The sequence below is a fragment of the Bos javanicus genome, chromosome 3 (genome assembly GCF_032452875.1).
Source record: "Bos javanicus breed banteng chromosome 3, ARS-OSU_banteng_1.0, whole genome shotgun sequence".
Classification (NCBI taxonomy): domain Eukaryota; kingdom Metazoa; phylum Chordata; class Mammalia; order Artiodactyla; family Bovidae; genus Bos; species Bos javanicus.
In genome coordinates this window covers 67,322,608-67,339,148 of record NC_083870.1, presented here as the reverse complement: position 1 = coordinate 67,339,148, position 16,541 = coordinate 67,322,608, and the positions used below count along the sequence as shown (strand labels likewise).

The 16,541-nt window shown below is 44.4% G+C and overlaps 1 protein-coding gene across 3 annotated transcripts in view; it reads left to right on the top strand.

The window, feature by feature from the left end:
• Nucleotides 1-16,541, top strand: part of AK5 (adenylate kinase 5) — a 269,511-nt gene that overhangs the window by 244,000 nt on the left and 8,970 nt on the right. For all 3 annotated transcript variants that reach the window (XM_061411538.1, XM_061411541.1, XM_061411540.1), the window contains one exon: nucleotides 6,234-6,425. In XM_061411538.1, the coding sequence (XP_061267522.1) occupies nucleotides 6,234-6,425 (192 nt within the window). The remainder of the gene's footprint in view (nucleotides 1-6,233; nucleotides 6,426-16,541) is intronic.

The following is a 16,541-nucleotide window of genomic DNA, read 5'->3' as shown; positions in this document are numbered from 1 at the left end:
AATCAATGGGAGGTTTCCAGAAGGTAAGGAGTGGGGGGAATGGGCAAAATAAGCAATAGGTAAAGATTATATAAACCCCCAGCTATATAATAAATAAGTCACATGAATGTAATATTCAACATAGAGAATATGGTCAGCAATACTGTAATAACTTTGTATGAGGACAGACAGTAACCCTATGGTAATCACTTCATAATGTATATGAACATTAAATCACCATGCAGTACACCTGAAATTTAACATAATATTATATGTCAACTATAGTTCAATTAAAAACAGGAAAATAGCTTCAGTGCTTTCTGGGAAGATTGGATCAAATCCTTGAAATGTGCCTTACATATGTATATGCCTGCATATGGTGTTCAATAAATTGTTACCATTTTTTTTCCAAAATTATATGTATTTTTTCTGACTATAGAAATAGAAATTATATAGATATGAGACAATACAGGAAAATGTAAAACAAAGACTAACTAACCACCCAGAAATAACCTGTTGTCTCTTCCTCCTGCCTTGGTTCTACCTATTCTCATGCAGTTAAAGTCATACAGAATACATAGCTATCTAAATAATAGCTGTTATTTTTTGAGCACTTAAAATGTGCCAGGAACTGAACTATATGCTTTGCCTATATCATTATATTAATCTTTACAATTATGTTCAAGAGATATTATTATCCCCACTTTATAGATTATTATCATCTCAAGGAGAGTGTGTACTCAGCCTGACTCCCTGTAGTGCTTTCCTATGTTAACTCAACATTTACTCTACAGCAGCCGAACTAAACACATATTAACAGAAGTAAATGCACGGGTTATCTCTTTCCTTTCCCCCCAGGAGGGTCTTAGCTGAAATTCTGCCCTTAGCCTGACTACAAAGATGAGTTTCCTGGATGTGTGGATAATGATAGTATATCCCTCTGCCTGACTGCTCTTAACTGTCTCATAACACTATTCCTCTATAGAGTCAGTGATTCTGTTTATGTGTGCTTAGTCGCTTAGTCGTGTCCAACTCTTAGAGACCCCATGGACTGTAGCCTGCCAGGCTCCTCTGTCCATGGGATTTCCCAGGCAAGAAAACTGGAGTGGGTTGCCATTCCCTTCTCGAGGGTATCTTCCCGACCCGGGGAACAAACGCCAGGTCTCCCACATTGCAGGTGGATTCTTTACCATCTGAGTCACCAGGGAAGCCCTGAAAATGAAAGTGTTAGTCGCTCAGTCGTGTCCAACTCTTTGCAACCCCATGGACTATAGCTCATCAGGCCCCTCTGTTCAAGGGATTCTCCAGGAAGGGATACTGGAGTAGGTTGCCATTCCCTGGCAGAGAAGGGAGTGTAAATGCCTCTTCATGCTCCACCTGCCGAAATTATCATCACAAGTCAGCTGACATCCTCATCCTGGTGGGCTGCTCTCAGTTAGGGTGAGTGCTGATCCCAATTAGAGCCCTAGAGACAGCACGAGCAAGTTTATAAATAAAATGAAATGGCCTCTGACACTGTCCACTTCTTTTCCCACCCCACCTCCTCTCCCGGCTCCATTCAGCCCACCAGGCACCTGGCTTGAGTCCCATTCTGAAGTCTCTGGCACCCTACACTAGGGTGAAGCCACCAAGCTTTTGGAGTTACACACAGCAGACTCAAAACTGTCACTAACTAGTCCTCAGTGATCTTGAGCAAGTTGACCTATGTAGGGCTCCATTTCCTCCCCTGTTAGCGGGACGGCACAATATGTCAGCTGCCGAAATGTTCTTATACATCTCAATGCCTTTTCAAGGGCATGTGTGCTCTAATAAGGGTCTCCTGAATACCCAAAGACCATGAAGAACGCCATGCTGCTGGGGCAGAATTCCAGGGAGCCAACAGGGGAGTGGGCACTGGGGACATGGAGTTGTCCATAAGTCTCTATGGTTCATCCAGACAAGGGCTGAGTTCTCTGCCCTCCCACCCATGGGATGTTAGAGACTAACCATGGTCCAGGGTAAAAGAGGCAGAGCTACTCCAAGGAACTTTCTAAAGGAATATACCAAAGCATTCTGAAAAATAATTAAGTGGTGTTTCATTCAAATCTTTCAAAAACTTTCAGGCATTAAAAGCATCAGTGGAAGAAATGAGCTCTGAAACCATGAAAGGACATGGAGGAAACTTAAATGCACTTTGCTAAGTGAAAGAAGCCAGCCTGAAAAGGCTGTACACTGTGTAAGTTCAACAATATGATATTCTGGGAAAGGCAATTCTATAGAACACTAAAATCATCAGTAGTTGCAGGGTTAGGGAGGAGAGAGAAAGTGAAAGAAAGTGAAAGTGAAGTCGCTCAGTCGTATCCGACTCTTTGGGACCCCATGGATTGTAGCCTATCAGGATCCTCCATCCATGGGATTTTCCAGGCAAGAGTACTGGAGTGGATTGCCATTTCCTTCTCCAGGGGATCTTCCCAACCCAGGAATCGAACCCGGGTCTCCCACATTGCAGACAGACGCTTTACCGTCTGAGCCACCAGGGAAGTCGGAGGGAGGAATTAAATAGAAAGAGCCCAGAAGATTTTTAGAAGGGTGGAACTATTAAATATCATTACTATAATGTTGGATAATGACATTATGCAGTTGTTAAAACCCATAGAATACACAACACAAAGAATGAACCTTAGTGTCAACTATGGACTTCAGTTAACATTTCAGCATTGTTTCATTGCGACATCATCCCTCCTGCCATTGCAGGAGATGTAGAAGACACAGGTTCAATCCCTGGGTCCAGAAGATCCCCTGAAGGAGTTTGAGTAGGCTTCAGGAGTTGGTGATGGACAGGAGAGCCTGGCATGCTGCAGTCCATGGGGCCGCAAAGAGTCAGACATGACTGAGTGGCTGAACTGAACTGAACTGAACTAAAAGACATAATAGGGGAAACCAGGGATGGGGAAAGATATATAGTAATTCTCTGTATTATCTGCTCAATTTTCACATAAACCTAAAACTTCTAGGGCTTCCCTGATAAATCAGTTGGTAAAGAATACGCCTGCAATGCAGGAGACCCTGGTTCAATTCCTGGGTCAGGAAGATCCCCTGGAGAAGGGAAAGGCTTCCCACTCCAGTATCCTGGCATGGAGAATTCCATGGACGGTATAGTTCATGGGGTCGCAAAGTTGGACACAACTGAGCGACTTTCACTTCACTTAAAACTTCTAAAACTTAAAATCTATACAGGCCGTTTTCAAATAGAATGATTGCTTGATAGCTTTTTATGTAAGAAGAGAGTGCTGACTCCAGGAGAGACAAGTCAGGTCTAACCCCAGGCTTAGCAGGAGGAAATGGCTTGGTGGAGCAGCTTCTCAAGGTCTTATTTTGTGACGAATCACCTGGGGATCTTCTTAAAATGCAGGGTCAGCAGGTCAGGAGTGGTGCCTGAGCTTCTGCATTTCTAACAAGCTCCCAGGTGAAACCTGAGCTGCTGGTCCACGACCCATACTTTCTGCATGGAATCAACCTCTCTGTCCTGCACTTATTTATTGTCAGATCCTGCTCAGACACACATAATCTCTGTTTGTACCTAAATGAGTCCCGTAATTGTCTTTTGTGTCCCCACGAGTGCCTGAAAACCCCCACAATAAGAAAAATAGCCTAGTTTCCAAACACAACCCCAGCCAGAAACTGTTCCAAAAGCCAAATGCTGTAACTAAACCCTAGCCTGCCTCTCAAGCTTGCCCTCTGCTGGTGGACACAGGTCATTGTCTTCTAAACTTTCACCCAGCTTTCATACTGCTCAAATGCTCTTTTTTTTCTTCCAATTAATAAAGTCAGAAAAATTAGATGACATGTCCCAGAGGTTTATTTCACCCTTTTAGATTTTTGAGAACTTTTCTACTCTGTTCCTTGAAGTACTTCCTTCAGAGTGGGAAGATAAATCATGGAACAACACAGACAACTTAAAACTGTGTGTGTTGTCCTGAAGTACTCCCCTACCCTGACTTTGTTCCCATCCCTCCCAGGGCTTTCCATGGTAGAGCAGTAAGACTTCCTTTACATTGCCAGATCGGAAGGGAGCAACAGTTCCTTTTGATCCAGAGTTGGGACTGGTAGTGGAGACAAGGTTGGTGTCTTCCAGAGGCATCAGAAGCAAAAGAAGACTTTAAGAAGGATGGGGAGATGGGGAGAGTCATGCTATTGATCATATCACTATCATTCATTCAGGAACAAATTTATTTATTACCTACTGGATAAGGCTGGATATACCCATGCCTCAGTCATTCTGCACACTCCCTCTGCACCACCGCCCCCCACCCCAACCACCTCCAAGCCCTACCCTTTGGCCCTGTGGGCTGCTTCTAGCTACTGTCCTTGTGCAGTCAACCTCTTAGAAGCGTGGTAGAGCTCATCGCTTCACTTTCTTGTCTATCCATTTCTTCCTTGGCCTTGGGGCCAGGAGCTGAGCATTCCTAACCCCTGAACACAGAGATTGTAGCTCATATGGGTAAGCATGCTGCTGCTGCTAAGTCACTTCAGTCGTGTCTGACTCTGTGCGACCCCATAGATGGCAGCCCACCAGGCTCCCCCGACCCTGGGATTCTCCAGGCAAGAACACTGGAGTGGGTTGCCATTTCCTTCTCCAGTTCATGAAAGTGAAAAGTGAAAGTCGCTCACTCGTGTCTGACTCTAGCGACCCCATGGACTGCAGCCTACCAGGCTCCTCTGTCCATGGGATTTTCTAGGCAAAAGTACTGGAGTGGGGTGCCGTAGCCTTCTCCATATGCTTACTATGGGTAAGCATAGTGCATGCTAAGTCGCTCAGTTGTGTCTGACTCTTTTGCAACCCCATGGACTGTAGCCTGCCAGGCTCCTCTGTTCATGGAATTTTGTCTGCAAGAATACTGAAGTAGGTAGCTATTTCCTCTGCCAGGGGATCTTCCCAACTGAGGAATCGAGTCACTTCTCCTGTGTGTCCTATACTGGCAAGCAGATTCTTGACCACTGAGCCACCTGGGACTCCAATAAGCATAGCAGCTGATACTTACAGTTTGCTCTATCCTAAGCAATCTACTTGCATTGCTGCTGCCATTTAGTCACTGTCATGTCAAACTCTTTGAGACCCCATGGACTGCCAGGCTCTTCTGTGCATGGAATTCTCCAGGCAAGAATACTGGAGTGGGTTGCCATTTCCTTCTGCAGGGGATCTTCCTGACCCAGGAATCAAAGCTGCATCTCCTGCTTGGCAGGTGGTGCTTCACCACTGAGCCACCTAATTCTTACAGCAATTCTGTGATGATCCTCATCATACAAATGAGAAAGTTGGGGTGCAGAGAAGTTAAGAGACACAGTTAGTAACTTAATTTGTTATTTTCTCTAATAGGTTTCTGGGGGTTGATGGGATCCATTATTCTGTTGCAGTCGGATGGGGGGTAAGACCAAGTAGACAGGTCTGAAGCAGGGGCTGGGATATCTGCATCAGCCAAGGACTGGTCAGGCATCTCTGTCCACATGGCCTCTCAAAGAGGCTAGCTTGTGCTTCCTCCCAGCTTATCAGTGAGCATCATTGGAAATCTTAGATGGTGGTTGACCAGGCAGGAACTGCAAAACTTCTTATGATCTTGCTTCCAAAATTAGGTGACATCATTTTCACTATATTCTGTCAAAATATATAACAGTCCAGCTCAGATTCAAGTAGGTAGAAGAATAGTCACCATGTCTCAATGTGGGAAGAGCTTAAAGTATGTTGAGGCAAGGAACCAATGAAGACCATCTTGGAGACAAGTCATTACACCAGGATTTGACCCTAAGCAGCCTGACTCCAACCTTTGTATGCTCAACCATTATGCTCTACTGACCTCCACATAGTACAAGACGCAGCCATACTGTGCTCTTGGTGGCTGGTATAAGACATAATGGTGGACAAAGGAAGAGGTGATTAACTTGCCTTCGTAAATCAGGAAAGGCTGACAGCAGGAAGTACTACACACACACAGCCCTCCCCCTGCTGTGGAGGACAGATTATGACTGCACTGGGCAGCATTCTACGCAATCCCTCCATTACACGAGGTGACCTAAAAGCTGAGGGTGGTTCTGTGGAAAGTCGCTGACCTGGAAGTGAGGAGCTGTGATATCCTGTCCCAGCTGTGTCACATTGCAGGCCTGGAACCTCAAGAGAAAGCAGAAGGTCAAGGCAGGAAAGAACTAGCGTGCCCAGGCCTTTCCAGAACCTTGCAGGGTAGAATTCCTGACCATGTTGTGCCGCCCTCTCCCATCCCCAGATTGGAGACCCACACCTGGTGATCTGTATGGACTGCTCAGCAGACACCATGACCAACCGCCTTCTCCAGAGGAGCCGGAACAGCCCACAGGCAGATGACAACACCACCACCATCGCCAAGCGCCTTGAGACCTACTACCGGGCCTCCATCCCTGTGGTCGCCTACTATGAGACAAAAACACAGCTACATAAGGTAAGTCCCCTCACGGCCCCCCAAAATGAGCCAACTATCCACTTTTTTTTTTTTTTTCAAAAACAAAGAAAAAAAGTAGGAAATTCCAGGTTTAGGGATTTTGGAATTAGAACTGCATTGTTGTTGTTGTTGTTCAGTCGCTCAGGCGTGTCTGACTCTTTGCAACCCCATGGACTGCAGCACACCAGGCCTCCCTGTCCTTCACCGCCTCCCGGAGTTTGCTCAAACTCATGTCCATTGAGTCAAAGATGCCATCCAACCATCTCATCCTCTGTCATGCCCTTGTCCTCCTCCCTTCAATCTTTCCCAGCATCAGGGTCTTTTCCAATGAATCAGCTCTTTGCATCAGGTGGCCAAAGTACTGGAGCTTCAGCTTCAACATCAGTCCTTCCAATGAATATTCAGGACTGATTTCCTTTAGAATTGACTGGTTTGATCTCCTTGCCTTCCACGGGACTCTCAAGAACCTTCTCCAACACCACAATTTGAAGGCATCAACTCTTCAGCACTCAGCCTTTTTTCTTGTCCAGCTCTCACATCCGTGAACTGCATACAGCTGCACAATTGGGGCCAGCATGTGGGTCCCTTATGCTCTTCACTTTTTGTATCAATCATCATATGGATCATGAAAAGCTGGTCATACAGTGTTTACAGAAGCCAATACAGTTGCTCCATTTTCCAAGAAGGAGGGAGGGAGGACAGGACGAGGGATAAGGCATTAATTCTGACTTTCAGACCTCAGCTACACAGGAGAATCCAAAAGGTCTCATCTAGACCTAAAATTCAACAACTTTGAATGTCTAAATTTTGGCATAGTTCCTCACTGACACTTGGCTGACTCAGTTTCTTGCAATAACTAGTGTTACTAGGAGAAGCAGCATATGGGGCCAGGAGAGCAGATGAGGTGAAACAGTGAGGCAATGGGTGGTCAGCTCAATGATCAGGAGCAATAATCCATGCTGAGTCACTGTAAAGTTCATGAATTTGGGAAAGCTACCCAATCTTTATTCATTCACTCATTTAATATATATGTACCAAGCACTTCCTACGGGCCATCCATTGCCCTGATGGTTTGGATGCAGGTAATAAGATGTAGTCCTTGCCTGCTAGAGCCTAGGGTTTAGTAGGTGTGCATGCGTGCTAAGTCACTTCAGTCACGTCCAACTCTTTGCAACCCCATAGACTGTAGATCACAAGGCTCCTCTGTCCACAGGATTCTCCAGGCAAGAATATTGGAATGGGTTGCCATGCCCTCCTCCAGAGGATCTTCCCGACTCAGGAATCAAACCCATGTCTCCTATGGCTCCTGCCTTGCAGGCAAATTCTTTACCACTGAGCCACCCAGGAAGCCAGGGTTTAGTAGGGGAGACAGACAAATCAGTGATCACAATATGGAGTGAAAATGAGCAGAGAGTAAGTTCTGAGGGCCCTTTAACCTGATCTAAAGGAAGACAGAGGAAGGTCACCAGAGAAGAAATAAGCTGAGCCCGAAGTGGGGGTGCTGTGAGGGGAGCAGAGCACTTCACACAGAAGGAGCTTGGCTGTGACATAAAGTGCCAAGAAAAAGATAGAGAAGTGGGTGTGGAGAGGCAAGCAGGGACCAGATCAAGGTGAACCTGTCCTGGGAGCTACTGAAGGGAACAGACATAGTCAGGGTTTCCACTTTAACAGCTCACTCCATCAGCTTAGTGGGGAATGGATCCCAAGAAGATTAGGCCAGGAGACCACCGGGAGGTGGGATGGATCCAGGAACCAAACCCTCAGAACCCAACACAGAGGAGAGAGAGTAGACAGCTACTATCTGCTTTTCCCAGGGAGTTAAAAGGAAACATCTTCGATCAATAATGTATCTTGGAGGGAGCTACATGATTGATTCCTTGGGGAAAACCATTGATAATGAAATCTTATCTTCTGAGCCAGTTAATTGTCCATTTTCCAGACCCTTAAGAACTTAACCCTGTTTAGTATCTGAGAGGTGTCCCAGGATTTAACTCAGAGATGTCCCGTATGTGACATGAGAGACACCACCCCCACCTTTTTCACCCACAGCAGCCACTGCTAAGCCATCGTTGTTTTTCCCTCAAGACCTTGACTTGGTCTTGAGATGTTAGCATAGCACAACAGGCAGCTCCTTCCAGTTACTAGGACTTAATGTGCAAGATGAATCCTGTTTGCTGTGCTTCATGTAGCCTTGAAAGTGAAAGTCACTTAGTCATGTCCGACTCTTTGTGACCCCATGGACTATATAGTCCATCACAGTATAGTCAATGCCGTGACTATACAGTCCATGGAATTCTCCAGGCCAGAATACTGGAGTGGGTAACCTTTCCCCTCTCCATGGGATATTTCCAACCCAGGGATCAAAACCAGGCCTCCCACATTGAAGGCAGATTCTTTACCAGCTGAGCCACAAGGGAAGCCCAAGAATACTGGAGAGGGTAGCCTATCTCTTCTCCAGGGGATCTTCCCGACCCAGGAATCAAACTGGGGTCTCCTGCCTTGCAAGCGGGTTCTTTACCAACTGAGCTATCAGGAAAACCCCTCGTGTAGCTTTAGTTGCCACATAGAACAAAGACCCAGATCTTTAAACAAGCAAATAAAAAGTATATCATAAAAGGGCAGGGTCTTAATAATTTGGGTGACAAAGGTCTTTCCAGGATTCATGATTTCCACCCTCATGCCACCTGGAACACAGATGGAAATTATCCAGAGAGAAGAAGGTTTCTTCCTCTTTCAAGATTTACAGAGGTGAGAAAATCCTGAATTAAGACTTTAGCCACTTTCAGAGTCAGGAAAACCCTTTTATCTCTCTCCTGTATCTTTCTAGCCTAAGTACTACATGCTCACACGTGATTGGCACGTGGACACAGGGCTAACCGAGTTCTCCAATACAGCTGATCTCTGGGATCCTCCTTAGAAACAGTTAAGTTAGTGGGGAAGGCAGCTTCCTGTAGCATGTGGCTCAGCTCTTCAGCTTCCCCCACATTTTGGAGATGTTGGCAGCTGGGTCTGTGGTGAGGTAACGTATACGAACCATTGGCAAATATTTAAAACCACTCCAAGTTCTGACTCCAGAGCAGTGTGGGCTCCAGCCCTCAGGTCTCTCCTAGGGCCTCTTGGAGGAAGTCCTTTCATCCCTGCCCCTGCCCCGGGCTGTCCTCCCCATGTAGCTGCCAAGAGGAACAGGCTTCCTCCGCCACCTGGAGCAGAGTCAGTGCAGGGTAGCCTCGTGCCAGCCCAGGGACCCAGGGATGGGAGACTGGCTTGTAGGTGCCCCATGGGGCTTGCCAGCAGCTCAGGTGGGGATTGGAGAAGCAGTGAGGGAGCCGGCTGGCTTGGTCTGTATTGGAGAAGGTGAAAGCCTCTGGCCTTTTGTGTTTTCTGGCCTTCTGGGCTCTTGCCTGGTCTCTGAGCACCAGTTTGATCAGCTCCTGATCTCAAGTGATAGCCTGCATCTTGTTCATGTGATGCTCTTTGGAGTCTTAGTACCCCCTCCCTGTCTCATTGGTAATTGAGCCCACAGCAGGACTGCTAACCTCCAGGTGGGCTCCTGGATCATGTAGGGAGTTTTCTTAAACTACGTGGGGGTGGTGAATGAACTTTGAGATTCAAGTGAGACCATTCAGTAGTGGCTCAGTGAGATTTCTTTAGGAATTAGAGCCACAGAAACAGTCCAGCCCAGAAAAAGACCACCCTCCAAAAACCCTTCCCTCTAACCTGTGTTACCCACTTATGCTTACTCTCCATCCACCCCCTGACACCTTTACTGCCTGATGATGTGTGTGTGTGTGCTTGGTCATGTCCAGCTTGGTAGCCTGCCAGGTTCTGTCCTTGGGATTTTTCAGGCAAGAATACAGGAGCGGGTTGCCGTTTCCCACTCCAGGGGATCTTCCGACTTAGGAACAGAAGCCAAATTCCCTGTGTCTCCTGCATTGCAGGGGGATTCTTGACCTCCTGAGCCATCGGGGAAGCCCACTGCCTAATGATAGTCAGTCCTTTTTGCCACCAACTATCTGGAAAAGTGCAATGGAATTTCAAACAAAAGTAAAAAACAAAACAAAACCAAGTTTATAGAGCCACTGCCTTATTCTTTGTTATGCCATCATGATATAATGATGTAAAAGTTAGAACTTCTTGTAACATAAACCAAGGGGTAGAAGCATATGTGATCCAAATGGATCCTCTGACCTTCTGTTTTCCCCTCTAATAAAGTCAGCTTTCTGCTGCATCTAAGAAAGAATTAGAACTTTCGTCCATGTCACTCCCTTCCTCCTTGCACTCAAAGTAGACATCATTAGGCAATTGTGGTTCTTCTTTCCTATCCGTTCTGGATGTTGCCTTAGAAATTTTATCAGGGACTTCCCTGGCAGCCCAGTCGTTAAGAATCTGCCTGCAGAGCTTCCCTGCAGGTGACTCAGTGATAAAGAATCCACCTGCCAATGCAGGAGACACAGGTTCAAGGGATCTGGGAAGATCCCACATGCCATGGAGCAAGCAGCTAAGCCTGTTCACCACAACTATTGAGCCTGTGTCCTAGAAGCCAGGAGCTGCAGGTTCTGAAGCTGAAGAGCCCTCAAGCCCATGCTCCCAGCACGAGAAGCCACCACAATGAAAAAGCCCAAGGACCACAACTAAAGTAGCCCCCACTCACCACAACTAGAAAAAAGCCTGCACAGCAACAAAGACCCAGCACAGCCAAAAATACATAGATAAACAAAAAGATGGAAAAGGATTAAGTTTAAAAAAAAAAAAACAAGGAATCTTGTCAGCCTATGCAGGAGGTGCAGGTTCAATCTTTGGTCGGGAAACTAAGATCCCACATGGCTCGCAGCCAAAAACCCAAAACATAAAACAGAAGCAATATTGTGATAAATTCAATAGACTTTAAAAATGGTCCACATCAAAAAATCTTTAAAAAAAAACTTTATCGACACAGCAGTACAGGTAGTCTCGCCCAACTCACTAGAGTTGACCCATAAGAGAAAGATTTTTTCACCTTGAGTTAGAGAATTTATAATTGAAAAAATAATTGAAATGAATCATTTTGATGGGCTTTCCTGGTGGCAATAGTGGTAAAGAACCTGACTGCCAGTGCAGGAGACATAAAAGACTGAAGATTGATCACTGGGTCGGGAAGATCCCCTGGAGAAGGAAACGGCAACCCACTCCAGTATTCTTGCCTGGAGGATCCCATGGACAGAGGACCCACTCCAGTATTCTTGCCTGGAGAATCCCATGGACAGAGGAGCCTGGTGGGCTACAGTCCATGGGGTCACAAATAGTCAGACACAACTGAAGTGACTTAGGATGCATATAGCATTTTAAAGTGAATGACATAGTAACTGTCCAGAGGCTCCCTGGTTTGAGTGTAAGAAAGCCAGAGTCGCTGAGGTGTGTATTCACTTTGGGAACTTGGTGAGTCATTTCACTGCTAAACCTTTCAGCAGAATAAAATGAATGGACAGAATGGGATCTCCTGGAATACCCTAGGTCTATCACTCTATGCTTCTCAGGAAAAAAAAAAAACAAAAAACATATATATATTTGTAGTCATGCATACTTTTCTGTTTTAGAAAACACAAAAAAGTAGGTAGTCCCATAACTCAGAGGCAAACAGTCCTGATTGTTTCCTTCATATCTTTTTGCTATGAATTTTTAAAGCATGATGCTGACCACAGGTATATTCATGAGATTGTAGATAACAGCTGGCCTAACCTGAAACATGGAGCTTACTTGTAAGGTGATGTGAACCAGGGCTGAAACGGGTCCAGGGAGCCTCTGGGACCAGGCTCCCTTCTGCTCCTCACGGCTGTCTTCCCCTTCTTCTCTCTCCCATCCTGATTTTTCTCTTTCTCTGGTCCAGAAGCTAGAATATGGCAAACATACAGCTTCCACGTTCATGTTCCCACAACAGGTCCAAATTCCAGAGAGAATTATTCTGGCTGGCCGTGCTTTCTCTGGTCTCTGGTCCCTGGGCCTACCAGCTCTGGCCGGGCAGGTGGGGTCACATGGGGCTTTTTCATCTGTTCGGTAGCTGTTTATTGAGTGCACACTTCATGTCAGATTCTTGGTGCTGGAGACACAGCACTAAAAATCCCTCACTGAAAAAAGAGCAGTAGACAAGAAAACAATTGCTGATAGGATTAGCTCTATGAAAAAACAAAACAGAGTGGGTTGTTACAGGTGAAAAGTCTCTAAGGAGGTAGCATTTGAATTAAGATCAGACTAATAAAACTATGGTTGCCTGATGGCCTGGTACTTGTCCCTGAAAATTGGGTGGGAAACAAGAAATTCCCAGAAGAAAAGATCTTGTAAACTGGAAGAAATTCTAGAAATAGCTTATTCAAGTGGTATGTACAAAAGTGTATAAATTGATATTTAAAACCTCTCCTTTTGCTAAGGATACAGCTGCTTTTAAAAAAGAAACTAGAAAATTTAAGAGCATAAAGATAAAAATAACCCGGAATTATTCCACCCAAAGATAAAATTGATAAACAAAGAAAACATTTTAATATATTTTCTTACATTCTTGTTTCTTCATTTTTAATATGCTTTTTGCTCCTGGCATCATAAGCCCAGAAACGTCCCCCAGCCCTAGAGAAAGCAGTCCTGACAATAGATGATATCTGTTCCTGGGTTATTTATTAGTCTTAATCAATTTAGAAAATAAAAAGAGAGGCCAGTGACTCATTAAACAGGCACTTAACAGATGCAGAAAATCCACTTCCTTGGCAACTTGGCATTTATAAAGGAGAAAATAAGTTATTCGTTCTGCAGCTCTTCTGCTAAAATGTCCCAACTTCATAAATAGTTTAGCCATTTTTAGTAAGTCCTGAAATATAGCTGTATGCATTTATTGTTCTGGGTAGTCATCCAACCTGGCAGGAGACTTCCTGTGAACTGAGGGATAAAGAATGAGAAATCCCATTGCTGGAACTTCCATGAAAGGAGTGGAAGCAGAAGGCTGCATTGGATCAAATTTTACCCCTTGGATATAACAGTCCATTTGATAGCCCTAAATCAATTGGATTCTTGACTGGAGTCTAATACGAGGCAAGGAAAACCCCAAATTACTTGTGTACTCTGAATTCTCTGTGCTTGAATCCTTCATTTGAATTCTTCTTTCAATTGGCTAAAATAATTTGAACTAATTTTTAGTTCAATCTCTCTATGACTGTCTAGGAGTGTCGCTATGGTGGTTTTATACATCAAATACCATTTCACTAGATCTAAAATTTAGGTCATAATATTTATCTATCAAATTTAGGTCATAATATTTCTCTATCAATTGTTTTCAACCATTTAGTGTTGTGGAGAAAAGGCCAAAACAAATTTGAAAGTAAACTTTTTCAACTTGTATCTTTAAAGAAATGTTTTAATGTGTTTCCACATAATTCAAAACTTGTGTCCAGATATAGGTCTGATTTTCACTGATTCTCAATGGCATGATAATTTTGTTTTAACTCAAGAATGTTTTCTGTAAGTATTTTTTATGTACCACTCTCTCTTGTTTTTCTCAAGTACACACAGATCTCTTCTTCCAGTGCCACCCGATAGAAATTTAATGTGAGCCACATGTGTAATTTTAAATTTTCTAATAGCCATAATTTTAAAAGGAAAAGGAAACAAGTGACACTTTTTATCAGGCCTTTGAAATCTGGTGTGTACTTCACACTTGCAACACAGCTCATTTTGCGGTAGCCACATTCCAAGGGCTCAGTAGCAACAGTGACTTCTGGACTAGACAGCTCAGTTTTCTATCTATAAGCCACTCCATTATTTTCAATTTTTTTCTGTCTACTTTCTAGGAAAAATCCGAAAGTTGTCTTCCACGTTACCCAACTCAATTTTCTACTCCATTGCTCCTTCTTTCCAGCTACCAACATTGATTTTAATTCTCATGTGTTTTTCTGTATTTTTACCTTAGCTGATTCTTTTCATCTGATGCTGTTGCTATTTCAGTCTAAACCTGTTCTAATTTCATGACTTTCTGCTCTTATTGATAGCAACCATGTTTTCTTACATACTGCATACTGTTTAAACTAACAATGAAAGTGAAAATATTAGTCCTTGAGTTGTGTCGGACTTTTTGTGACGCTGTGGACTCCTCCGTCCATGGGATTCTCCAGGCAAGAATACTGGAATGGGTTGCCATTCCTTTCTCCAGGGGATCTTCCCAACCCAGGGATCAAACCCGGGTCCCCTGCATTGTAGGCAGGTTCTTTACCATCTGAGCCACCAGAGAAACTCAAAATATACATTAATTGTCCCTCCTGTGTGCTCTCATAAACACCATTTCTCTCTCCATCTTTGTATTTATTATGTTTTGCTTTTTATTTCTTTACTTCTCTACATCTACCAATAAGAAGTGAACTCCCTCCCCTTGCCGCCCCTCTCCCTCTCCCTCCTTCTGACATTAATCAACACATACTTCTTCTATGGTGGAAAGTTCTGATTTCATGAAAATACTACCATCCTGTACACATGTCTGAAGCATCTGGAAGTCAATACATGTTGCAGAAATGGTTTTTTTTAATAGTTACTAACATTCCATATTAACATATTATCTAATTTATTCAACTAGTTTATTTCTCATTTAGTTTGGTTACTACTAAATATGCAGTAAATAAACACACTCATTTAGGCTTTTGTTTCTAGTATGAGAGACTGCTGAACTGTTTTAAGCAGAGACCTCTTAATCTCCGTCACCGATTTCTCCCAAGCCCACCAATCCCCCTTCCCCCGCTTCTGGCAACCACCCATCTTTTCTCTGTCTGTGAGTCTATTTTCCCTTTGTTCTCTTTGTCTCTGTCATGACTTATTTCACTTAGCACAGTATCCTCTAGATCCATCTATGTTGTCGTTCTTTTTGTGGCTGAGTGGTATTCCACTGTGTATATGTACCCGTCGTCTTTGTCTATTCATCTACTGATGAATGTTTAGGCTGTTCCCATATCTTGATTATTGTGAATAGTGGTGCATATATGTTTTCCCATTAGTGTTTTTTTTCCCTTTGGGTTATGCAGAATCATGTGGTAGCTCTGTTTTTAATTTTTTAGGAACATCCATACATCCATATTATTTTCCACAGTGTGTGTAGCAATTCATATCCCATCAACAGTGCACAGGGGTTCTGTTTTCTCTGCATCCTCACCAATATGTTATTTTTTGTCTTTTTGACAATAGCCATTCTGACAGGTGTGAGGTGATATCTCACTGTGGTCTTGATTTGCATTCCCTGATGATCTGTGACACTGAGCATGTTTTCAAGTGTCTGTTGGCCATCTGTATGTCTCTTTAGGAAAAATATCTATTCTGGCCTTCTTCAAAATAGATATTTCATTTCCCACTCATTTCCCTTTCTCTCTCTGTTACACTGAGAATTCTTTGAAACATAGAAAAGCTTTGGGATTTCCCCGGTCCTGGATGCCTGGCCTCTTTGGTCAAGGCCCCACCTCAGCTGAGTTTCCTTCTCAGTTCTGAGTCTGTAGCTTCCTCGCATTCAGTCTGGACCTGCCCTGCTCGAGTGCTCCTAGCAACCTGGACCTGGAGACAACCGTCTCTCCTGCCCACTGGTCCCGGAGAAAGGAAGATGCATGAAGGAGAGAATGAGTGACTTAGAGGAACCCTGAGGGTCTGTCCTCCCGCTTGGCAAATGAGGCATAAATCTCCCGTCTGTCTCTGAGAGACTTAAGAAATTCATTCCTTATGACTCTGCCTGAAAGAATCTTCTTTCTACCCTCCGCCACCCTTCTGATCAGCAGGCTTTCACTAGATTCCCACAAAGAGCTTTTGATTCGGCCCAGCGTTCTCTGCACCCCTGTGGCCCTGTTGAAAAGAGTTGTGCTCACTGCAGGCTTGTCTCCCCCCAGAACAGCAGGCGGAAGAGAACGCCAGACCTTTGTTCTCTTCTGAACACAGTCTTAATTGTCTTTCTCTGGTTGCTTTCATCATGGCCAGGCTTTGTTTTAACCAACTCAGGGCAGTCCCTTCTCTGGGCTCCAACCCCGTCTCGAGAACCTTCCCAGGAGCCACTGCCATGGATTCTACCAGCAGAGAATTGGCGCTGTTCCATCCAGGTCCTTGCCAGAGTCCACAGACATTCGTGGGGTGTCT